We start from the raw sequence: 26,350 nt of genomic DNA, 5'->3' as shown, positions 1-26,350 counted from the left end.
TCCTAGCCTGTCCAAGTTCTTCTGCAGCCCCCCTGGTTCCTCGATACCACCTGTCCCTCTACAGACCTTTGTATCATCTGCAAACTTAGCAATAGTGCCTTCAGTTCCTTCTTCCAGATCATTAAATGTATATTGTGGAATGTTGTGGTCCCAGCACAGAGCCCTGAGGCACACCACTTGCCACCGGCTGCCATCCTGAAAAAGACCCCTTTATACCAACTCTCTGCCTCTGCCAGTCAGCCAATCCTCTATCCATGCCAGGATCTTACCCTTAACACCATGGGCTCTTAACTTATTCAACAGTCTCCTATGTGGCACCCTGTCAAAGGCCTTCTGGAAATCTAAATAGATCACACCCACTGGTGCTCCTTTGTCTAACTTCCTTGTTACCTCCTCAAAGAACTCTAACAGATTTGTCAGACATGACCTCCCCTTGACGAAGCCGTGCTGACTCAGCCCTATTTTATCATGCACTTCCAAGTACTGTGGGGACTTCCAATGGGAACACGATGCTGGCAAAGCAATATCAGGACCAATGGCCATGAAAGAGATGAATGGGGGCCATCTCCTATTCCATTAGCAAATCATCCAGACAATCACCTGGGTACTCAACTAGCTTGAGAGTCACCCTTTGGCTTAATCACTTGGACAATTTGACACTGGCTAAGAGAGGAATTTCCAGCTGTGATCTAATCAAGGTTACTGGAATACAGGGGCCATGGCCATATTTGGGTCACTGCACGGTTGGAAAGAGAAGTTATACGATAAGCATGTGCATTTTAAGACAGCGATTTAAAGAAGAACTCAACCCAATGTTGTTGTCTCCAGAAGAAAAGTTGAATCATCTGTTGACATCTTTAAACCACCTTGATGCCTGAAGCAATATGACCACTGAGCTGAGCCTGAAGCCAGCCAAGTCGCCAACCATCAAGAGTTTACATCCCTTTAATTTTACTGGACTCTAAATTACTTAATCTAATTTCCCAATCTGTCATCTATGTGTGTGAACTTCAAGTATGTGTGCATGTAAAAGTTGGGGCTTTTTTATACTTAACCAGGTATAAGTAGAATACTCAAGAAAATCTGTTCGATTGTGTCTTTTATGGTCATAGGACATAAACAGTTAAGCACTCATGGTATTGGCATAAATCCATTTTTTAAAAAACCTGTTTCGATCAAAAGAGGAGAGGGAAAGGGGATGAGGTATGCGATCCCCCCTCATCTTTTTATTCTTTCATGCGATATGAGTGTCATCGTCATGGCCATTATTTTTTTGCTCTTCCCTCATTGACCTTGAACTGGGTGGTTTGCTAGGCCACTTCCAAGAGCAGTTAAGAGTCAACCACATTTCTGCTGGAGTCACATATCGACCTGTCTTGGTGAGGGCGGCAGTTTTCCTTCACTGAAAAACATTAGTGAATCAGATGGGTTTTTAAGGAATTGACAATGATTTCATGGTCAGCATTCCAGATTTTTATTGAATTCAAATTCCACGATTTTCCATGGTGGGAACCTGGCTCCCTCGAGCATTACCCTGGGTCTCTGGATTACTAGTCCAGTGACAATACCGTTAAAACACTGCCCCCTCCTGATTGTAATAATGGAGTATGTGCAATATGCTGGAATCTGGGAAGAGGGGTTCAAGCTCCATAGTAGAAAGCATTAAAGTGATTCCATTCAGCATCAGCAACTTGTCCATGTCTCCTAGCAGAGGCGTCCCTCTAAAATATGATAGGGTAAGTGTCAAGCTGGTGGCGAGGTTGGGGCTATTGTGGATCACACATAAAGAGGTGTGGTCACACCGCAGGATCAGACTCCACAGGCAGGAAGGGAATGGGTGACCACCAGGCAGAGCAAGAGAGCTAGGCAGGCAGTGCAGGAATCTCCTGTGACCATTCCCCTACAAAACAGATATACTGCTTTGGATACTGCTGAGGGGAATGACCTCTCTGGGGAAAGCAGCAACAGCCAGATTTGTTGCACCACAGTTGGTTCTGCTGCAGAGGGAGGAGTAAAAACTGTGGGAATGCAATAGTTATTGGCTATTCAATTGTAAGGGGAACAGATAGATGTTTCTGTGGCTGCAAACGAGGGGTTTCCGGGATTCTGGAGGGGGAGGTTGAACAGCCAGTGGTCGTGGTACACATCGGGACAAACGACATAGGTAAAAAAAGGGATGAGTTCCTGAAGGCAGAATATAGGGAATTAGGAAGGAAGTTGAGACGTCGGACCACAAAGGTAGTGATCTTGGATTTACTACCACTGTCACGTGCTTGTCAGAGTAGAAATAGCCGGATATATCAGATGAATACGTGGCTGAAGAGATGGTGTGAAGGGGAGGGTTTCAGATTCCTGGGGCAATGGAACTGGTTCTAGAGGAGGTGGGACCTGTACAAACTGGACAGGTTACACCTTGGCAGGACTGGAACTGATGTCTTTGGGGGATACTTGCTAGAGCGGTGGGGCTGGTTTAAATTAATATAATAATAATGGCAGGGGAGTGGGAACCTACGCAAGGATTCAGAGCAGGGAGAATCAAGAACAAGAGGAAAACACAGAAAGGAGAATAAGAAAAGTGATAGGCAGAGAAACCAAAGGCCAGTACCAAATAATGCTACTGTACAAAATAGTAGGGACTGGTCAAGGAACGTTAAAATGACTAGCCTTAAGGTTTTGTACCTGAATAATCGGAGTCTTCAAAATAAACTGGATGAATTAGTTGTGCAGATCGATGTAAAGGTGTATGATACAGTTGGGATTAAGGAAATATGGTTCCAAGGTGTCCAGGGATCGGAACTAAACATTGAGGGATATTCAGTTTTTAGAAAGGACAGACAGAAACGAAAAGGTGGTGGAGTTGCATTGTTGATTAAACAAAATATCAACACAATATTGAGGAAATATTCGTGGGGGTGGTATACAGACCACCAAATTCCAGTGGTAATGTTGAGAATAGCATCAGCTAAGAAATCAGAGATGCATGTGTTAAAGGAATCTCTGTGATTATGGGTGACTTTAATCTGCATATAGATTGGGTGAATCAAATTAAACACAGTACCATAGAGGTTCTGGAGTGTATATGGATGATTTACTGGAACAATACGTTGAGGAACCAAGAAGGGAACAGGCTATTTTGAACTGGGCGTTGTGCAATGAGAAAGGATTAGTTGGCAATCTAGTTGTGAGAAACCCCTTGGGAATGAGCGACCATAATATGATAAAATTCTTTATCATGGTGGATAGTGAGGTAGTTGATTCTAAGACTAGGGTCCTGAATCTTAATAAAGGTAACTATGGTGGCGTGAGGCATGAGTTGGCCATGATGGACTGGGAAACATTACTGAAAGGAAAGACAGTAGACAGGCAATGGAAGGCATTCAAGGAATGAATGGGTGAACTCAAAAAGTTGTTTATTTCTATTTGGCACAAGAGTAGAAAAGGAACCGTGGCCAAACCATGGCTTACAAGGGAAATTAGCAATAGTGTTAGACTCAAAGAAAACACATATGAATTAGCAAGAAAAGGCAATAGACCTGAAGATTAGGAACAGTTTAATATTGAGCAAAGGCAGACCAAGGGATTGATTAAGAAGGGGAAAACACAATATGAAAGTAAGCTAGCGGGGAATTTAAAAACTGACTGTAAAAGTTTCTAAAAGTATGTAAAGAGAAAAAGATGGAAAAAAATGAATGTAGGCCTCTTACAGTCAGAAACGGAGGAATTCATAACAGGGAGCAAAGAAATGGCTGAGGAACTACTTCGTACTTTGCTTCTGTCTTCACAAAGGAAGACATGAATAATATATTGGAAGTTCTGAGAAACACAAGTTTTAGTGAGGAGCTAAAGGAAATTAGTATTAGTAGAGAAATAGTTTGAGGGAAATTGAAGGCAGATAAATCTCCAGGGCCTGATAATCTTCATCCCAGAGTACTTAGGAAGTAACCCGAGAAATGGTAGATCCATTGCCGGTCATTTTCCAAAATTCTTTGGACTCTGGAATGGTTCCTCCAGATTGGAGGGTAGCTATTATAACCCCACTATTCAAAAAGGGAGGCAGAGAGGAAACAGGGAATGATAGACCAGTGAGCCTAACATCAGTAGTAGGGAAGATGCTAGAGTCCATCATCAAGAATTTCACAGCACAGCATTTGGAAAGAAATGGTATAATCAGATAAAGTCAGCATGGACTTATGAAAGGAAAATTATGCTTGACAAATCGACTGGAATTCTTTAAAGATGTAGAGTTGACCAGGGAGACCCGGTGGATGTGGTTTATTTAGGCTTTTAGAAGGCTTTCAACAATGTCTCACATAGCAGATTATATGTAAAGTTAAAGTGAATGGGATTGCGGATTGTGTCTTGAGATGGATAGAAAGTTGGCTAGCAGAATGGGAGCAAAAGGTTGGATTAAATGGGTCTTTCTCTGATTGGCAGGCAGTGACGAGTGGGTTGCCGCAGAGATCTGTGCTATGACCTCAACTGTTCACATTATATATTCATGATTTAGACAAGGGATTTAGACAAGGAGTTGAGTATAGGAATAGGGATGGTTTACTACATTTGTATAGGGCATTGGTGAGGCCACACCTGGAGTAATGTGTGCAGTTTTGGTGTCCTTACTTGAGGAAGGATGTTCTTGCTATGGAGGGAGTGCAGCAAAGGTTTACCAGGCTGATTCCTGGGATGGTGGGACTGCCATATGAAGAGAGAATAAGTCGGTTAGGATTATATTCATTGGAGTTTAGAAGAGGGCGATCTCATAGAAATTTAGAAAATTCCAACAGGATTAGACTGGGTAGATTAAGAACGTACCAAATGGTGGAGGAGTCCAGAACCAGGGGATCATAATTTGAGGATAAGGGGTAAACCTTTTAGGACCGAGGTAAGGAGAAATCTCTTCACCCAGACAGTGGCGAATCTGTGGAATTTACTACCACAGAAAGTAGTTGAGGCCAAAGCATTGTGAATTTCAAGAAGTAATTAGGTATAGCTCTTGGGGCTAAAGGGATCAAGGGACACGGGGGAAGGCTGGATCAGGGTATTGAACTTGATGATCAGCCATGATCATAATGAATGACGAAACAGGCTTGTAGGGCCGAATGGCCTCCTTCTGCTTCTAGTTTCTATGTATGTTTCTATGTATATTGTCACTGTCAACCTTGGTGAGTGAAAAGCTCAGCACCAGAAGAGGAAAATAGGCCATCTTTCAATCACTTTCACCTGGTCCATCTCAGGTATTTCCCTTCCCTTCCTTGATCTTTCTGTCTCCATTTCTGGCAATAGACTATCTACTAATATCCACTACAAGCCCACTGACTCCCACTGCTATGTGGACTACAGCTCTTCGCACCCTACACCCTGTAAGGACTCCATCCCTTTCTCTCAACTCCTTTGCCTCTGTCGCCTTTGTTCCGATGATGCCATCAAAATGGTGCTTCGAAAATGTGTTCCTTCTTCCTCAACCGTGATTTCCCACCTACAGTTGTTGACAGGGCCCTCAACAGTGTGCAGTCCATCTCCCGCGCCACTACCCTCTCCTCCTCACCTCCCTCGCAGAACAAGGAGAGAGTCCCCCTCGTTTTTGCATTTCATCCCACCAGCCTCCATGTGCAAAGCATAATCCTCCGTCATTTTCGCCAACTCCAGCGTGATGCCACCACCAAACACATCTTCCCTTCGCTCCCTCTGTCAGCACTCCGCAGAGATTCTTCTCTCTGAGATAATCTAGTCCACTCCTCCACCATACCCAGTACCTCTTCCGCCACCCATGGCACTTTCCCATGCAATCGCAGAAGGTGTAACACCTGCCCCGTTACCTCTTCCATGCTTAACATCCCAGGCCCAAAACACTCATTCCAGGTTAAGCAGCGTTTCACTTGCATCTCTTCCAATTTGGGCTATTGCATTCACTGCTCCCAATGTGGTCTCTTTTATATCGGAGAGATCAAACTAGGTGATCGCTTTGCTGAGCATCTTCGGTCTGTGCGCATTCAGGACCCTGACCTTCCCATTGCTTGCCCACATGTCTGTCCTTGGCCTGCTGCAATGTTCCAATGAAGCTCAATGCAAACTGGAGGAACACCATCTCATCTTCCGGTTAAGCACGCTACAGCCTTCCGGTCTCAACATCGAATTCAACAACTTCAGATGATTAGCTCTAACCCACCTCAACCCATTTGTGTTCATCCCATTTCATTTTAACTGTCTTTTACCATTTCTTTCTTTCTTAATATATATTTAAACCCGCGCCCCATCTTATCCACCTTTCCTTACCCTTTCTCCTCTTTGCTTCCCCCTTCCCCTCCCCTCACATCTACAGTTCACCCTCTGATGTTAGTTTCTCCTGTTTGGCCTTTCACATCTTTTGTTCTCTCTGGGGACTGCCATTAGCACTCTTTCCCCTTGGTTTCTGTGGCCATTAGCACCCGTTTTCCCTGGGTTTCTGTGGCTATGGCTCATCTTTCATTCTCAGTCCACAGTATAAATATTTCCCACTTTCTCTGTCTGTTAGCTTTGACAAAGAGTCATCGGACTCGAAACGTTAGCTCTTTTCTCTCCCTACAGATGCTGCCAGACCTGCTGAGATTTTCCAGCATTTTCTCTTTTGTTTCAGATTCCAGCAACTGCTGTTATCCCTTACTTTAATCGTTCCTCTCAAAAGTGAAAGGCTGATTTCACACAGCAAGGCTGGTTCCAATTTTGGTTTCAACACCTCCAGATGTACAAATCAGCATTTTATAAGCTATAAATGGTAGTCCAGTTAAGCAAATTAGATAAATTTGTCGCTCCATTTAATTTCCATCATCTTCCCACTTTCCACCGAGATAGATTAACATCTTTGGTCGTTAGTTATAACAGTCGTATTTTGAGTTCTTAGTAATCGCTTGCTGAACTCAATTGTCTTCTGTGGTAGCTGCAAAATGGTGAGTTGTTTATTTGCAATTTGTCGTGTTACAAAGGAGACGATTAGGAACCGATTGCTGCTTTAATCACAATGGGCATTCCTGACTTTCTAATAGTTGGGCGAGAGTGATTAAAGCAGCGATCAACCCACAATTTAAGCATCATGATTAATGTCTAACCACACTAATTTTACTTAAAAAAAATGTTTTTTTAGAGTACCCAATTAATTTTTTCCAATTAAGGGACAATTTAGCGTGGCCAATCCACCTAGTTTGCATATCTTTGGGTTGTGGGGGCGAAACCCACGCAAACACAGGGAGAATGTGCAAACTCCACACGGACAGTGACCCAGAGCCGGGATCGAACCTGGGACCTCGGCGCCGTGAGGCCACAGTGCTAACCCACTGCGCCACCGTGCTGCCCTCCAAACTACTTTTACAACTGAGACTAACAATTAACAGACCAATCTACGAAACAATAAATTATTGTTGAGGTTAACTGCAAAGCGCAACACAACCAAAGGTGCTGAGATTCAACCAGCGAGCAACACCAGACACCAACACAATCAGAGCAACTTCAGCTCTCAGGTTCCGCATGCTTCAGGTGGAAGTGGCTTTGGGCTCTGTGTTGCGGGTTGCAGGCAAGACAAAGTGTGGACGTTCCAGGCTCCAGTTCAGAAAAACAATGCACTTCAACAGTCCTAATTTCCAGCTTCCTCTGCAATTAGCTGTCTGCAGCCAAAAGTGCATGCGCGGGTGCTACTGTTCAAGTGTGCATGCGCAGGTGCTACTGATCAAGTATGCCAAAAATGGGTGCGTACGCACGGAAGGACGAATCCACCTTGCAAATACTCGTCGCTCTGAATATTTACCCCTCAACCAACATCACAAAACATTATCAGATTGCTGTTTGAGGGAGCTTACTCTGAATAGATTGGTTGCCATGTTTCCTACCTTAAAACTGTGACTTGACTTCAAAAGTACTTCATTGGCAGTGAAGCTCTTTGCAACATCCTGAGGTCATGAAAGAAGCTGTATAAATGCAAAGTTCTTTCATTTGGATTTCCACACTACCTCACCCTAAAAAATATAACGTCTTCCTGAGCAATACAGACACCGTTCTGCTGTAACGCAGTTGAATAATTTCCCAAATGAATGGTTTTCCACCAATGCTGAATGTTACTTTTCAAAAATGATTTCGAGTTGAATGCAAGGACTGCAGACACAATGAAGGTAGCAGATATTGCTGTTGTGTTAGCAAGGGCAATCAACATATGTGATATTTTCAATGATATGCTGAACGAACATCAATTATATATGTGGCTGTCAATAACATAATAAAGACAGACGGTAAATTAACATAGCAGGCAGACAAAAGTCCGACCTTTGGAACTCTCATTTCAACAACATCGTCAGCCTATCTCCAGGAGCTGTTCGGGTTTTGGGGGCATTTATTTCACGGTTTTTCTGTGCTGTTCACTGTAGGTAATCATCAGACGAGTAATCCTTTGAAGAAAGGTCACCTCTGCATTCCTCTGCATTACTGCTGGTGGGATTTAAATTAAATTAAGTTTTAAAAATTCTGGAATTGAAAGCTAGCCTCAGCAATGGCGACGGTAAATTGTTGTCTATTGTTGTAAATTGAATCATCAATTGTTGTTTTTTTTTAAAAATGTGTTCGCTAATTCCCTTTAAGGAAGAAAATCTGCTGTCCTTACCCGGTCTGGCCTACATGCGACTTCAGGCCCACAGCAATGTGGTTGACTCTTGACTGATGTGGCCCAGGAAGCCACTCGGTTCAAGGGCAATTAGGGATGGGCAACAAAGGCTGACCTTGCCAGTGACGCCGTGGAGTGAACAAATAAATTGAAAATTACTACCAATGAGTATAATTACTGGCTAATTTACTTGCATAAAATTGAAAATGCACAGCACAGGAGGACGACATTCTGCCCTTTGAACTTTTCCAACTGAAAATATCTATCTATAGAATCCATAGAATTCCTCCAATGTAGAAGGGGGCCATTTGGCCCGTCAAGTCTGCACCAACCCTCCGAAGGAGCACCGGACTTAGGCCCATTCCCCCGCCGAACCTGTATATCTTTGGACTGTGGAAGGAAACTGGAGTACCTGGAAGAAACCCACTAAGAAAAGCGGAGAACGGAGAGGGGGAAGTGATATTAGGCACGGTGGCCTTGAGTGACGGCAGACAGTCACTCAAGGCCAGTATTGAACCCAGGTCCCTGGTCTGTGAGGCAGCAGTGCTAACCACTGTGCCACCATGCCTAATATCACTTCCCCCCTCTTCATTTTACCCTTCAGGTTACAGTACTTCAAGTGTCTATCAGAGTGTTTTTTTTAAATGTGGTGAAGCTTTCTGTCTGTCCCAGCCTTACAGGCATCGGATTCCAGTGCCCCACCTCCCTCGAGGTGAAAACAATTCTCCCTTCTATTCCTTTTGCCAATTACTTTAAATCTCCCTTCCTGGTTACTGACCTCTTTGCTAACAAAAAAAGAGGTCCTTAATCTACTCTATCGAGGTGGCTTATAATTTTATGTACCTCAGCTGAATATCCCCTCAGTGTTTCTGGTCCCAAATAAAGTAAAGCCGGCCTATCCTTTCTTTCCTCATGCTTGGCTTCTCCAAGGAACATTCTGGAGGTTTTGACTTTACCAGGACATCAAAAGGCTTTTTGTGTTAGCCACTGCCATATTTGAGTGTCATGGCTTCTGTTGAAAGATCGTCAATCTGAAAGACAAAACCTGTTTCTTTCTCCACTGATGCTGCCTGCCTTCATGAATAATTCTAGTATTTTCAGTTTTTAATTTGAGACTTCCAGGTATCTGGGGTATCCTGCTTTTCTGCCACAAATGTGATTTAAGGGAGGGTTTACAGCAATCGAAGATGATGAACCCCTCTGTGTTTTCATTCAAAACTTTCTGTCCTGTTACTGGTGCAGTTGCCAAAGCAGCTCTTCACTCCATTTATGTTAGTGATCTAAAAACCATATTTCCTTCATTTTCTTTCTCCCTCTATATGCCATAAGGGACATCTTGCTGAACTCCAAGGAGATAAACAAACATTGGAACACCAGTGTAGAGGCAGAAAGGGTCACAGACAATTGCACTAATCCACACATCTAATAAGGAGTTAGCTTACATTGATGATGAAGTGAAAAAATGTTCTGTGCAATATTCCTCCCTGGTGAACATGACCTGAGGTCAAACCACACAACGCTTTAAACTGTTGGGGCTGAAATTCCGCTCAAAGCACAAAGGAGACGCAAGACCATTTTACAGGACATGTTTTGTGCTTGTGCCACAGAGAAGGGACCTCCCTGAGTTTTCCAAAGGCGTCCTGACTGGCATCAGAAATGTGCGGCTGCCAAGGTCAAAGGTTCAGAATTAAAGCTGCATCAGCACTTTCTGTCTTCCGAACATTCTCAGGTTCATCTGGTTTTGTTGCGAGCTGTGGCGAGATGAGCCAGAAGTCTGTACTTTCCCAGGGAGAAGTCAGGACAGCTGCCTTTTCCAAGATAGCCCGGAAGGTTCCACTGAAGCAGGTCATGGCAATGAGGTATCTCATTTTTGCTTCTGAATGACAGTCTCATTAAGCTGCTGTCAGGGGTGCCTTCACTGTGATGGTTAAGCAGATGAAAGCATTTTTTGCTCTAAAGTTTCCAGATAGGGAAAAATCCAACACTTTAAAATGTGCATGGGGAAATTGAGTGTAGTACTTGTTGCTTTGATCAGTTATTGCACAACATTCCTGTAGTATACACATTAGCTGGGATTAATCGCCCCAGGAAGGAGTTCTGACAGGCACTTCATAAAAATGTCATTTATGGCTGCGTTGTGCAAACCTTTTTTTCCTGGGGCCCATTTTTACCAAGCGACCGACCTTCGCAACCCACGCCGACCGACCTTCGTGGCCCACGCATGCTGACCTTCACAATACACCATTTTCACTTACCTTTAATGCAACAGGTGAGCCTGTTTGGTCCTCAAGATTTAACTTGCTTTCTGCTAAGGACTTCAGCTGATGATTTGTGTTTTTGCTGCATCCTTTGAAAAAAGTCAAAGGGTTTGTTCTCGAACTCGCATGCTTAGTCTTCAAATGCCTTTGAAGTTTTGAGGGTTTCAAACTTTCATTTTCCAGTACTTACTTGCGTATAACACACATGGGCTTTGCATCCTGATTTGCATTAGCAAAATTAACAATGCCATACCTCAGTGGGCGGCACGGTAGCACAGTAGTTAGCACTGTTGTTTCACAGTGCCAGGGTCCCAGGTTCGATTCCCACTTGGGTCACTGTGTGTGTGGAGTCTGCATTTTCTTCCCGTGTCTGCGTGGGTTTCCTCCAGGTGCTCCGGTTTCCACCCACAAGTCCTGAAAGATGTGCTTGTTAGATGAATTGGACATCTTGAATTCTCCCTCTCTGTACCCGAACAGATGCCGGTGTGTGGCAACTAGGGGATTTTCACAGTAACTTCATTGCGGTGTTAATGTAAGTCTACTTGTGACAACACTGAAGATTATTAACATTATAAAAAAGCGAAATTGGGCTGGATTCTCCGTAGACCGACGCAGAAATCGAGAACGGTGATCCCGACGCCGAAAACAGGGCAGGCGGCAGTTTGGCGCTGTGTGCGGTCGCATCGCCGTTGGCATGTCACCAGCCGGACCACGCGTGATGCTCCTCCTCCAATGGGCTAAGTTCCCGACGGCGCGGGCCATGTGTGGTCCCAGTGGTTGGGGGCCTGTCGTGCCGGCTGCTGACATTGTCCAGCACCGCCGCGCTCGGCCGAGATCCGTGCCATTGGCTGAGGGGCTTCTGTTGGGGCTGGGGGGGGGGGAGTGATAGGGGTGGTCAGGTGGTGGGCTGTGGGGTCAGGGTGTGAGGGTATGCGGTCCAGCACGGCTGGCAGCATAGTTTCTGGTGCAACAGGTGCCAGTGTAGGTGTGTGTAGCTGCAGCTTGTCAGTCCTGCACATGTGCGGTCCAGTCCCAGCGATTCTCCGGCCGTTTTCCACACATTCCGCGGGTGTTCCACATGGCGCCGGTGCTAGCCCCTCACCGATAAAGGAATCGGTGAGGGTCTTGCTCCGATTTTCCCATCGTGGAACACGACGGATTCTCCGTTGGTGCCAGCACTTAGTCTCAGAAACGGAGAATCCAGCCCATCATTTTTCTCCTGCTTTGTTCCTGATTTCAGTTTCTTCTTAATAAGTTGTTTACAAGAGGCCCTGGAGCTCACAGCAGCACTGCTTTGTTCATCCGTGGACTCTCCTGGGAAGCTCTCTCCAGCAGATTCAATTGTGAGATCCTCGCCTATTTTTGTCTCTGGTCCTCTGTTTGTTATTTCAAAATGATCCATCTTCAGTTCTTTACACAGTTCTTTTGCCTTGCTTGCTGGGAGTTGCAAATGGAGGAACCGCTCCCCTGTGATTTCGCTACCAACGCACAGATCTACAGGGCATGTGTCGTCTGCGGCCGGCATTCCCAACCTAAAAGCTGGTTGCGATCAGCATTCCGAAAAGCTGGCAACAGCTACTGGCTGTTTCTCCCACGTGGGGAACGTCATGACCGACCGCTCCGCGACCCTACCGACACCCGGCGGATACGACCTGGAATTTGAAACACTCTAATTTATGGGATGCCAGAATCACTGGCTGGACCAGTATTTATTGCCCATCCCTAGTTGCCCTTGAGAAGGTGGTGGTTAGCTGCCTTCTTGAATCTCTACAGTCCCTGAGGTGTAGGTACACCCACAGTGCTGCCCTGGAGGAAGTTTCAGGATTTTAATCCAGCTACATTGACGGAACAGACATATATTTCCAAGTCGGGATGGTGGGTGGCTTGGAGAGGAACTTCCAGTTGGTGGTGTTCCCAGGTATCTTCTGCTTTTGTTCTTCTACATGGTAGTGGTCATAGGTTTGGAAGGTGCTGCCTAAAGAATATTGGCGAGTTACTGCAGTGCATCTTGTAGATGGTACACACGGCTGCCAATGTTTGGCAGTGGTGGACGGATTGAATGTTTGTGGAAGGGCAATCAAGCGGGCTGCTTTGTCCTGGATGGTGTCAAGCTTCTAGAATGTTGTTGTAGCTGCACTCATCCAGGCAAGTGGAAAGTATTCCTTTGCACTCATGACTTGTGCCTTGTTGATGGTGGTCAGGCTTTGAGGAGTCAGGACGTGAGATACCCATGCAGGATTCCTAGCCTTTGTAGCTACAGTATTTACATGGCTAGTCCAGTTCATTTTCTGCTCAATTGTAACCCCCCCAGGATGTCGATAGTGGGGGATTCAATGATGGTAATGCCATTAAATGTCAAGAGGTGATGGTTAGATCCTCTCTTGTTGAAGATGGTCATTGCCTGGCACTTGTGTGTCACAAATATTACTTGTTCAAGCCCAAGCCTGGATATTGTCCAGGTTTTGTCGCATTTATGCATAGACTGCTTCAGCATCTGAGGAATTACGAACACGGTGCAGTTATCAGCGAACATCCGCACTTCTGACCTTATGATGGGAGGAAGATTATTTGTAAAGCAGCTGGATCGAGACGGGAAAATAGATAGCAGAATCCAGGCAATCCAACAAGAGATATTTTGCTCGCAACCCCAGATGGCACTCTTATACCAGCATCACAATAAGGACTGAATTAAAGAGGAAGAGGTATTCCACAGATGGCATGAGCTCAGCAAAGAATGAGACAGAAAAAAATTCAGACAGGTGATGGAGAAGAATCTCGAGCTAGTATCCAAGATGTTTCACTGTCTATACACATTGTTTTGACTGTACCACATATTCAGCCACATAGGATTCCTACAGTGCAGAAGGAGGCCATTCGGCCCATCAAGCCAGCTCTGACCCTCTGAAAGAGCACCCTACCAAGGTCCACACACCCACCCTCTCCCCGCAACCCCACCGAACCTTTAGACACAAAGGGGCAATTGATCATGCCAATCCATCTAACCTGCACATCTTTGAACTGTGGGAGGAAACCGGAGAAACCGGAGGAAACCCACACAAACACAGGGAGAAAGTACACACTTCACATAGACAGTCACCCAAGGTCGGATCGAACCCGTGTCACTGGCGCGGTGAAGCGGCAGTGCTAACCATTGTACCACCGTGCCGCATGGACCTTTTCTTTTTCCTCAAAGTGCTGATTGGCCTCAGAGCTCAAAGGTGACATCATGATGCACTTCCCAAATCCGTACCCTGAGGCCGTCTGTTCACGATCCCTTCTTTTCTATCGGTGGAGCTCAAGTCCAATTTGCATATCTGATTACTGAAATAAGCCTCTTGCACATTGAACTGTTAACTTACATTGACGATGAAATGAAAAAATGTTCTGTGTAATATTCCTCCCTGGTGAACATTACCCAAGGTCAAACCGTTCAACACTCTAAACTGTTGCTTTGGCCGAATGATTTAGTTAGCAAAACCCTACCTGCTGGAAAGTATAGTGGTGTCTCCGAATCTCTGGAACTTCCTCTCACCTCCCAACCCTCATAAGAACTTTGTATTCTGCAACCCCAAACCTCTTGTGCATCTCCACTTCTTTTCACACGACCGGTTGTGTCTTCAGCTATTGAGCTCTGGAATTCCCTCCCCAAAGGTTTTTGGTTCTCCATTGCCATTGGAGCCTTTAAAATGCTGCTCAAAGCCTACCCCTTTGGTTAAGCTTTAGGTCACATGCCCTTTTGACTAGGTGCCAACTGTTACCAGGTCAGCCCTGCGCATAACAGACTGTTTAAATGCAAGTTTTAGTTTTTGCTTGGCACAAATTGGTTTTGGTCATCTCCTTATTATACAGCAATAGCGATTGTATCAATGAGTTCCTGGAGAAAGCTGGGACCACGAAGCGTAAAGGTTGAGCACAGTGCTTATGTTAACAGTCATTGCAATGTTTGTGTAGAAGATTTTAGTTTTAGTTTAGACAGGCAGCATGGTCGGTGCAGGCTTGGAAGGCCGAAGGGCCTGTTCATGTGCTGTACTTTTCTTTGTTCTTTGTTTGTCATTGATAGATCCTGCAGACCTTCCACAGCCTCTCAATGGAATAACTGTGGGTGTGATCTAATGGCGGTGGCGCGCTCGAATTTGGGATGCAACACAGCTGGTAAACTACCCGGCTCGCCATGTCTAACAGGATCTCGCGAGGTGTCGTGATCTGGATCCTACCCACAATGGGCAGGACCTAAAGGCGCATTTTTAGGTGTACGGTTAGACACACTTAAATATATCTCTGCCAGAGCTTACCAGCCTCCGGGATCTAACAGCACCCCCTGAGGAGGCCCCAGGGCGTTGTTTAGCATTGCTTGCCACAGATGGGGACCCAGCGGTACGGCACTTTGGAGGGGGGGGGGGTCTTCCAGGCGATCTGACGCCTGCAGGTGGTCGGCCTCTGGGCAGGGTGGCACTGCTGATGCCACATGAGCACCCTGGTGCTGCCAGCCTAGCATATGGATGCCCAAGTGGCATGCCAGGCTGGCAATACCAACGTGCCAAGGTGGCATTTACACCACGCTGGGGATCGGGCCCGGGGGTGGGGGGGGGGGGGGGGTGCCCTGCCCTTATGAGGTAGGGTGCGGAGGCTCGAGGAACTGCCAATTGGTAAGTTGGGACATTGAGGGTCGCATTGGGGGATTGAGAGAATGGAACTGCATTTAAAAATGGCGCCCCGATCTCTTCCTTCACTGACGAGCGGAGCTCCTCAGGGCAGAAAATGAAGGTATGGCCTTGGTGGGGCCTTTCCTGCCAAGGCTCGAAGAAATAGCAGAGTCCCATTCAGTGGAGGTAAACATCCCACTAAACCTGCCCACAACGGGGCTCATTATTTGTTAAACTGCGTCTTCCATCTGATACAACTGCTCCAGGTCTAATCCAAGTTATTAATGAATAGTGTGAATAATTGAGGCCCTAACACAGATTCTTGTGGTACTCCACCGGTCACACCTGCTAATTTGAGTAATTACCCATTATCCCCACTCTCTGTAGCCTGCCACTGAACCAGTTTCCTAACCATATCAATAATTTGCCCTCAATTCATGGGCTTCCACCTTAGCTAACAGTCTTTTGTGTAGGACTCTATCAAATGCCTTCTGGAAGTCCATATAAATGACATCCATTGACATTCCCCTATCCACTACCTTAATCACCTCTTCAAAAAATTCAATAAGGTTAAGCAGGCTCCCTTCACGAATCCATGCGGACTCTCCCTGATTGACCAAATGTTTCAAGGTGTTCAGTTACCCCAACCCTGAGTATAGACTCCAGCAGTTTCTCCACCACAGATGTTAGGCTAACCGGTCTCTAATTCCGTGGTTTCCCCCTTTTACCCTTCTTAAAAAGTGGAGTAACATGTGCAATTTTCCAATCCAGAGAGACTCCTCCTGAATCTAGGGAACTCTGGGAGATTATAGTTAGGGCATCTACAATGTGCTCCCCTACTTCCTTTAACATCCTCGGATAGAAACCGTCAGGTCCTGAGGATATGTCAGTCTTTATTTCCATTAGTTTCCTAGTTACTGATACTGTGTTTATGTTAATTGTATTAAGTCCCTGTCCTCTATTGACTATTTTTAAAATATTTTTATTCTCCTCCTTTTTCACATTTTCTCCCGAATTTACACCCACCAACAATAAACAATAATCGGCAACAGATATGTCAATCCCCATAACAATAACAACGATCCCATCCTCCCACCAACCCCCAAACATCAGCCCGCATGTTTACATACACAAATGACAAAAAGGAATCAGGGATTACCCATAGTCACCCTTAATATACACAGCCCCCCTCCCCCCAACCCCCCCACCCACCCCCCCCCCCTCAAACTAATGTTCGATGTTATCCAGTTTGTGAAAGTGCATAATGAATAATGCCCATGACTTGTAGAACCCCTTCGTCCTTCCCCTCAGTTCAAACTTAACCTAATTTTTTTAGGACTTCCAGCAAGTTATCCTCCTTTTCTACATTAACTACATTAAGTTCAACATGTCAGCCATTTATCCATTATCACTGACAATATCTCCATTTTCAGCTTTTACTGGGCCTACATTGGTTACCATCACCCGCTTTCCCTTTATAGAACTATAACATTTCTTCTTATTGCTTTAGATGTTGCTTGCAAGTTTCCTTTCACAATCCCTTTCCGTAGCTCTTCAAGCTGCTTTGTGACTCTTTGCTGGTCCTTGTACCTATCCCAATTGTCCAGATCTGTGCTATGTCTTGCATTTTTGTAAACCCTTTCTCTTAGTTTTATGCTGTCCATAACATCTTTAGTTGTCCATAGTGGTTCTTTTGTGAAGCGGAGCCTTTTCCTCTCAGGTGTATCTCTGTATCTCGTTAAATATTTCTTTAAATATTCTCCACTGATCTTCAGTCGTTTGACCCATTAACAAATTTCCCAGTTTACCGTTGGACAGTCGCTACCTCATCTCATTAAAGTCAGCCTTACACAAGTCTAAAATTCTAGTATCGAAACGTGCTGATGACTTTCAAACGCGCCACTGAATTCAATCACGTTGTGATCATTATTTGATACGTGTTCCCGTACAGCTAGGTTACTAATTAAATTGGGCTCATTACTCATAACTAAACCTAATATTACCTGTCCCCTTATTGCATTTAGAAACTATCCCGGTCACATTGCACTACCTTTCTGACAGGTGCTTGTCTGCCACTCCCAATCTATGTGTAAATTTAAATCCCTCATCAATACTACTTTGCCGGCCTAATTTCTGTCTTTATACAATCTAGTACTTCAGAAATGACACCAGGGGATGGATACACAACAGCCATCTCAGTTTTGATCCTTTTTTGTTCCTGAGTTCCACCCATACGGTCTCCACTGGATGCTTTACCCTCATTATATCCTCCCTCGCCATTGAAGTGACAGTATTTCCAATCAGTAAGGCTACTCACTATGGAACCTAATTCCAGTTTAGGCAAAAAACCTGATTTGCTTCACATTATTTTGCTTCATGTCATATTTCTAAAGAATGTCATACTTCTATTGCCGTAGCGTCATACTCCTAAAGAAAGGGCATTAAGTGAGGAATGACTGTTTGTGTATCTTTGCTGTTGGAGGATGTGCAAGGGGCATGTGACGGTGCAACCTCAGAGTGCTTGGCCTCCTCCTGCTCCAGCTCCTCCGTCACTCTTGAAGGACCAATGGGAGAGGAAAGGCTTGAGATGTTGCTGACATGGGAATTGTGCATATCATGGTTGCTCAGTGAGGGAAGTTATCAATTCAATAAGGATGACTGTTAAGCGCCACTTGCCGGTGTGATGTCTATTGCTGTCACCAGGTCTTGTGCCATGTCCATCTCTCCGTGAGGTTGCCACCTATTGTCTGTGCCAGCCTCTTGATCTCCAAAGTGTTGTCCTACACTGCGATTAGGGTGGTTGTGGGTGGGGGGGGGGGGGGGCCATCCCCGTTCTTTGTCTCTCCCTGAATTTCCACTGCTTCTTCTGCATTGAGAGAAAGCTGAGCGCTATACCTGTGAGAAGTGGAATACATGGACCTGATGGAATAAGAACACGAATGAACGGTGACTGTGTGGGATGTATGAGAGATGGCAATAGGGTTAAGGTGAGTGAGGGTGTTGGCTGTTTACATGGAGACCTGAAGAGGTGCCTGGAGAGGAGGAGGAAGGTGTGGATTTTCAAGGTGTGAAACTCAGTGGAGTGACCACAGAGTGATCGATGCCACCGAGGATGGCACTCACTTTTCCCGATGCAGTCAGGTCATCAAACCCTTTCAACGTTGTACCCAGGTATGACCACCACACCCTTGCTGCTAACATCCTCTGCATTATCCCAACCTTGCCTGTGTAGTTTAGGTGGTTGCCCTCTTCCACTGCTCCTAGGGAAACTACAGGTCCTTCCTGACCCTCAGTGCCTCCAGAATGATCTGCAGGGGAAGAGTCAGAGAACTGGAGACGAAGAGGCAGCCTTTCTACATCTTCCTTCCATTATTTTGCCTCAACAGGCCTTCACAAACAAGGTCTCCTGCAGTCATTCTGACCCCGACCGGCATCTCTTTAAAGAAAAATCCGGCATTGACAGAGTGCGGGTCATCATTGCATCCTCACTTTGTGATTGGTCAAGAATCGGATAGTGCTACGACAGATTTAAAGAGTGTCAGCAAAGCTTGCTCCAGCCGTGTGCAGGTCTGATCAGATACAATACCACGCTTCCTCTTTCATTTAACAGCATTAGCTCGAGGTCAGAACTCACTTTCCATTTTTATCTTTCCCTGTACAATTCTGCTGGTTTCTCAGGGAGTGAGCTGAGTTAAAAAGGAAAGTTCATGAGAAGGTTCCTTTTGGTGAGACCTCCCTGTTTGCTCATCTGTTTCAAAACGAACGGTTGTATGTGAATTGCTTTAAGATGTACTGGCCTGATAAGTCAGCAATCAAATTTCTTTCTGATTAATGCAGAAGAGGAAAATTGGGCCTTTCATGGCTACTGAAAACTGTAACCACAAATTTCAAGGATATTTCCAACAGGGTTACATTCCTGAAGGCAAATCAGTAGAAAAAATAAACAATCATAAAAATTAGGAAGAATACGATTCTACAGTTCATACCACAACTACATTTCTGGTTATTTGAAAGGTTACAAGGTCCCAAGAGTATTTTCTAATTTTGCAGAAATGAGCTCTAAAGGGAACTAACTTTCAACTTCCTCTGTTTATTCAGTTTAACTGCACCATGCCCACATGACCGGAGTAAGCAAGAAATCTGCTCCCAGGCTCTTTATAATGCTGTCATGTAACGGACTAGACACTAGGAGGTACAAGTGTATCATGTAGGAGAGTATTCCACTCCCTCATGGAAAAGGCTGGTATCTGCACAGTGGCTTCCCCAGGGATTGCAATGATCCACCATTCGGGAAACTCATAGGTTCAGGAGTCATAAATCAATGTCTTTTATCACAGTGTCACACATTATTGTGGGGATCATTGGCTCAACCAGCACTTATTGTCCACCCCTAATAGCCCTTGAGAAGGTGGCGGTGAGCTGCCTTCTTGAACCGTTGCAGTCCGTGGTATAGGTACACCCACAGTGCTGTTAGGGAGGTCGTTCCAGGATTTTGACCCAGTGACAGTGAAGGGTCGACGATATATTTCCAAGTCAGGAAGTTGAGTGACTTGGAGGGGAACCTCCTGGTGGTGGTGTTTGTATGAGTCTGTTGCCCTTGTCCTTGCAGAAAGTAGCAATCATGAGTTTGGAAGGTACTATCTCGGGAACTTTGATGAGTCCCTGCAGTGCATCTTGTAGATGGTACACACTGGTGTCACTGTGCATCGATGGTGGAGTGATTGAATGTTTGTGGATGGGGTGCCAATCAAGTGGGGCTGCTTTGCCCTGGATGGTGTTGAGCTTCTTGAGTTTGTTGGAGCTGCAGTCATCCAGGCAAGTGGTGAGAGTATTCCATCACACTCATGACTTGTGCCTTGTAGATGGTGGACAGGGTTTGGGGAGTCAGGAGGTGAGTTACTCTCTGTAGGATTCCTAGCTTCTGACCTGCTCTTGTAGCTACAGTATTTATATGGCTGGTCCAGTTCAGTTTCTGGCCAATGGTTACACCGATGTTAATAATGGGTGATTCAGCAATGGTGATGCCATTGAATGTCACTGCATATTTCACATATCACTGGTAACTATAAATGTTATGAATATGAACTGATACTGGGTCTTTCAGGTATCGTTCAAAGCAGTTTTACGCTTCAAAAATAGTGGCTGGAGGCAGATACTTTACCTTTCTGTCTGATCACTTGCCAAGAACCAGTGTGGAATTGATGAGCCGAATGCCCTCCTTCTGAGCTGTAACCATTCTATGACTCATCGTGGTGTGGAAAATTGGGTGGAAATGTTGAATCATTGCCTGTGTTTTTATTAGCATAATATAGCATTTACCCAAATGCAAATAAGTATGTTCAAATAAAGCAATGATGACAGAATCTTGCCACATGCAAAATGTTATAATTCCTGTCATTGTCAGTTCAGGAATGCTTGATGCAAACAACATCATCATTGCAATGCCAGGTGGGCCTCCGATTACAATTTAAAAGGACAGTGCAGGCAAAATTAATGGACCATTGTTATCGGGGGTTGCTTTCCGGTTCCTCAAGTTGTTTCAACTGCAGGATTCCTGCATTAAAAGCAGCTGTCTCCATTTTCCTCCCTCCACATCGCCCCCCCCCCCCACCCCCACCGCCTCTCCCATCCCTCGTGGCAAAATCCCTGAACACTGAAAATTTGCAGATTATCATTGTTATATTACCCTTGGTGGTAATATGTTGTGTTCTTTGTCCTTTCTTCCAGAATGGTCCGTTGTGTCGATGACAAAGAATCCACCAATCATTAGATTGAAACAAAACTAATTTATTGCATAATGATTAATTAAATGAAGTTCGCACACGCTACTGAGCTGTAGTTAATAATAAAGTAATATTGAATCTGCCTAGCAGCAATCAATAATCAAAAATAGTCACTAATAATTCTATGATCTAACCTCGTGTTAACTCTATCGAACCTAATCTCCTTCTAGTGCTGTTCTCTTGCTTTTTCCTTCACTAACACTACCCAGCATTCCCTGAGGTTTGATTTATGTACAGGGAAGTGGTGGTGCCCTCTAGTGTTTGATTTACACAGAGGTGTAATAATTAATCCTTCACTAACCTGATTATATACATATCATTGCAATCATGACATCAAAAACTTCACTCAGGCTCGCAGTGCATCTGTCAGGACACCCTGACTCTCCAATGCAGCAGAATGGATTGAGCAGAGAAATATCCCAGATTCTGATTTTCCATCTCATTGACATCAGTGAATTTGTAACCTATGAGGAGCTTCACACAAAACACCATTCTGTCTCAAAACTACAGCCCAACATTATATCACAGGACTGAAAGACGAGAGTTAGGTCTTTAATCATCGCCCTGCACAGCACTGCAGACTTGTCCAATTGAATTGAGTGTATTTTCATTAAATGTGAAACATAAATTATAAAATATAAAGTGCAAAACTACTTCAAAGGTTGTTTCTCAGAAGTGAAGAATGAAACATACCTGGGAGGACAAGGCCCGGTACCACAAGCTCGAACCATATGTGGGGGACGTTTGAAGGTGTCGCACAAGTTGTTATCCACACTTTCCTGTGTATGTTTGTTACGACACACAACTATCGTTTCCTGTTTCCCTGACGGTGAAAATAAACACAGAATTATCGAAGGAATCAGTATTGACACACATATCGCACAAGCTGTGCTAAATAAGATAGGTTAATAAATAACTCCTAGTGCACCATCAAAATTGGATTCATATTGTTCTGGGATTACTCAGCAGGATAACCTTGTAACGAGGTGTGACAAGCAGGTCACGCACAGATGCTTTATCCAGCAGGTGATAGTTTACTCCAGAATGTCACTTTTGGCAGTAATCTTCTCTTATATTTTGAAGAATACAGATTTTTTTAAAAATTCACCCTCAGTAGATATGTGTCACTTGCAAAGCCAGCCTTTATTGCTCATTTTTTGCTTCCCTTTAGTGAGTCGCATGTAGTGAAGATATTTCCACAGTGGTATGAAGAAGGGGGTTTCAGGATTTTGATCAAGCGATAATAAGGTGCTTTTTGTCCGCAGTTGGAGAGGAATTTGGTGGCTGTACACCACTGTACTCAAGTAAGCACTTTTGTAAATGGGTGCAGGAGCAGAGGGACCTGACTGTATTTGTGCATGAGTCATTGAAGGTGGCAGGACAGGTTGAGCAAGTCGTTAATAAAGCAAACAGTGTCCTGGACTTTATCAACAGCAGCATAGAATACAAAATCAAGAAAGCTACGTTAAACTGGTCCGGCCTCAACGGAAGCACCATATCCAGTTTAGGACAGACAGAATGTTTCAGGGATGGAGAAAAAATGATGAAGTTGGGACTGTTCTCTTTGGTGAAGAGAAGAGAGGAGATTCGATAGAGGTGTTTAAAACCCTGAGAGGTTCGGACGGAGTGGGTAGGGAGAACTTGTTTGCATTAATGGAAGTAATGAGGACAAGAGCTTACAGATTTATGGTAACTGGCCAAAAAGACAATGGCCCCATGAGGAAAATCCTTTTCAGGTACTGAGTGCTACAGTTTTGGATTGTACTGCCTGAGAGTGTGGCGGAGGCAGGGTTAATTGAGACTTCCGAAAGGATCTTCATCTGAAAAGGAAAAATCTGTTGGGATATGTGGAAAAAGGCAAGGGTGTGGCACAAGTGAATTGCCCATTCAGAGGGCCAGCACGCACATGAAAAGCTTAGTGGCTTCCTTTTGTGCTGTAACCATTTTATGATCCCACGCGAGGAACCGTAGCTGGGGCTAAGGTTCCGAATCACTACCTTATGAACATACTTGTAAAAATACAGGTGCAAAGCTTGGGTTGCACTCGGGTGCTTCCTGTAGTCAAACAGCTTTGAATCCTTACAGTGGGGAAGGAGGCCTAGTCTGGACTGACCCTCTGAAACAGCACTCTACCTAGGCCAACTCTCCCACACTATCCCTGTAACTCCACCTAAACATCTTTGGACTGAGAGAGGAAACCGGAGCACCCGGAGGAAATCCACGCAGGCTGTCACTGAAGCCTAGAATCAAACCCGGGTCCCTGGCGCTGTGAGGCAGCAGCGCTAACCACTGTGCCATAGTGCCGCCGACATTAATTTGTGTCAGTCCTTCTGCTGAAGTAATGGAAAGAAATGTTATTACGCTGTAGTGGCATTGAGCTTAGTTTTGGGGCCAAGCAGAGTTGAGAAGCTCAACCGCGCAATATTTGAAGTTATTAAAAGGATACCTTTTAAACATGAAGCTGAGCATGGAGTGAAACCTTCATATTCCCAGTCAAATTGCTCTTCCATCTCATTGTCATCCCGATCATGGTAAGACTCCTCTGATTCATATGCTGCAGTAGCCCCATCACACGGTGCAGAGAAACAAGCTTGTTCGGTGGGTGGCTTATCGTCTTCACATTCCTCATCTGGCAGCTCCTCCACTGTTTGAGAAAATGAAAGCAGAACACGGCACTTGACGATTCGGACTTGTTTTCCAACTCCACATGAAGAACTGCATTGTGACCAGGGCTCAGGAATGAACCTGTGAAGAAACAAGAAAATGAAAAACATTATTGCAATATTAAATTTTGTGGCCCCCGCCACCTCACACAAGAAGTACAACACTCGCTGTTATTTATGTACAAATCAGACAGCAACCTTTGTGGATGTGTGCAGTTAGACCTAGAAATAAGGAATTTGGTATCTTGTTCATCCAAAATCTGTATGGAAAGGGCATTTGTGTGGGTTCCCATTGAATGGTGTTAAGTCCCTGTATTGACTTCATAAATAGGGACTAAGATTGTCACAGAAAGTTATAGCTTGCCCATTTCCAGTCTCTTTTAAATGGCATGGCAAGTCCTAAAATGAAACAACATCTTTGGCACTGAAAATTAGCTTTTACAATTGTGGAAACCCGCTCCTTCATCTTTTAGTTATTTTGGAGAATTAAACTTTGTTTAAAAAAGAAAATATACTTATTTTAAACTTTCCTTTTTGTCTTTTATCCTTCTTGGTTAACCCAGTCTTTCTTCCCCTCGCATTAATTTGTCATTGAATTCCTATTTTAACTGATACTTTCTGGTTCAGATTCTGTGCTACACTTTTAAGGGTTCGTCAATCTGTTTGCTTTAGGAGACACACCATTTCGTGCTCTGGACTCTCTTGCCATTTTAACCATGAACCAGATTTGAACATGTTGTAACTGTGCAGTCCTGTTCCCCTTTCCATTGACGATATGCAGCACCGCAGATTCACCGCTGTACTAATGAAATTACTGAATTAAGCACAAAGCAAAACTTAATTTCGGAAAAAGGAACCACCCAGCAAAGTACACAGCACATTTTCACCACCCCAAGAAATCCCCCTTGCTCGGTAACATACCTTTAATGCTCTCGATTGTACACAATTGTGCAACATTTTTTTTTCAGGCTCTCTGCCAGGAGGAGGACAAAGGAATATGAAATGCAACTTCTGAAAGCTAAACATCATTATTGTTCTGTAATGTAAATCTTCAAAATTTTGACAAATGGATCTGGATTAGCTCCGCTGTGTTTAAAAACAGCCCACCAAAATTCTCAGGAATGCGTCCTTGTTAATTCTAAGCTCAGCTCTTATTAGCATCACTCACTCTTATTCATTATGGCTTTCCTTAACTCAATCAATGGCTGTTCTTAATATTTAACTTACTTTGATGTATGGTGAAGGTTTGCTGGCACATTAAAGCTTATTCACCACAAGATCGCTAGATGATGGAATGGCTATGCTACTGAATTGTATGTCATTTCCACAGTACAGACGTTATTTCCCATGGGAGTTACAATCCGATGCATAGTTCAGTGCCAATTGCCTGTAATACTGTTGTTAGCAGACTTTTAGAAAACATTTTCATACTTTAAAGATCAAAAACAAAGGGCCCAATTTTCCTCTTTGGACCCTTGCATGTTACACGGCAGGGACAGTGTACTGTTTAAATTTTGCATCGGGATTGGGGAGTGCAAATATGAGGGGCCGACACTTGAAGCATGGAGCAAATCCTTGAAACTAGCTGTCCCTGACCCGAGAGATGATTGTCACTACACTGGGGCCAAATGGTTAAGAACGTGCGAACGTGTTCAAAGGCATGCTTTACATCGAGGAGCATAAAAGTTGACCAAACTGTTATCAATTTATATGTTGGTTGAGCCCCTTAGCTATTAAACTATTTTTTCTGTGAAGTCTGAACCGTTTGCTACATTTGCACCTGCACATAGACTTGTTCTAGGATTTTGGTCTAGAAGATCATCTTAACCAACGATTGAGAAAGAACAGTGCCCTGGTCAGAGCATCTGAACCCATGTGAACAAGATGAGCAATCACGTCAATCAGGTTGCAGAACCATTAGTGAGCAGCACAGAGTCTGAACCAGAAAGTGTCAGTTAGAATATTTAATTCAGTTAGAATATTTAATTCAGTGAAAGTAAAATTCAAGTTGACATAAACCCTCAAAGAGCCCATTTGACATCCTAATTACAAATGCATAAATTGGCTCCAGTCACTCTTCTAAATCTTCAACTGTGATATCTAATAAAAATCAGGAGGACTTTCTGCACATTTTGGACTTGGGTTTCCAACAAAAAAGGGGAGGTCTTTGCAGGATTTCAACGATGTGATTAACTTAATGGGCAGCATGGTAGTGCAAGTGGATAGCACTGTGGCTTCACAGCGCCAGGGTCCCAGGTTCGATTTCCCGCTGGGTCACTGTCTGTGCGGAGTCTGCACGTTCTCCCAGTGTCTGCATGGGTTTCCTCCGGGTGCTCAGGTTTCCTCCCACAGTCCAAAGATGTGCAGGATTCGGTGGATTGGC

The 26,350-nt window shown here is 44.5% G+C and overlaps 1 protein-coding gene across 1 annotated transcript in view; it reads right to left on the bottom strand.

The window, feature by feature from the left end:
• adamtsl3 (ADAMTS-like 3) overlaps positions 1–26,350 on the bottom strand; it is an 869,253-nt gene that overhangs the window by 214,697 nt on the left and 628,206 nt on the right. The window contains 2 exon segments of the mRNA XM_072468743.1: positions 21,998–22,127; positions 23,751–24,049. Of these exon segments, the coding sequence (XP_072324844.1) occupies positions 21,998–22,127; positions 23,751–24,049 (429 nt within the window).

Source organism: Scyliorhinus torazame, chromosome 12 (genome assembly GCF_047496885.1).
Source record: "Scyliorhinus torazame isolate Kashiwa2021f chromosome 12, sScyTor2.1, whole genome shotgun sequence".
NCBI lineage: Eukaryota > Metazoa > Chordata > Chondrichthyes > Carcharhiniformes > Scyliorhinidae > Scyliorhinus > Scyliorhinus torazame.
Note: the sequence above shows the minus strand (reverse complement) of the source record. Positions and strands in the feature narration are given on the sequence as shown.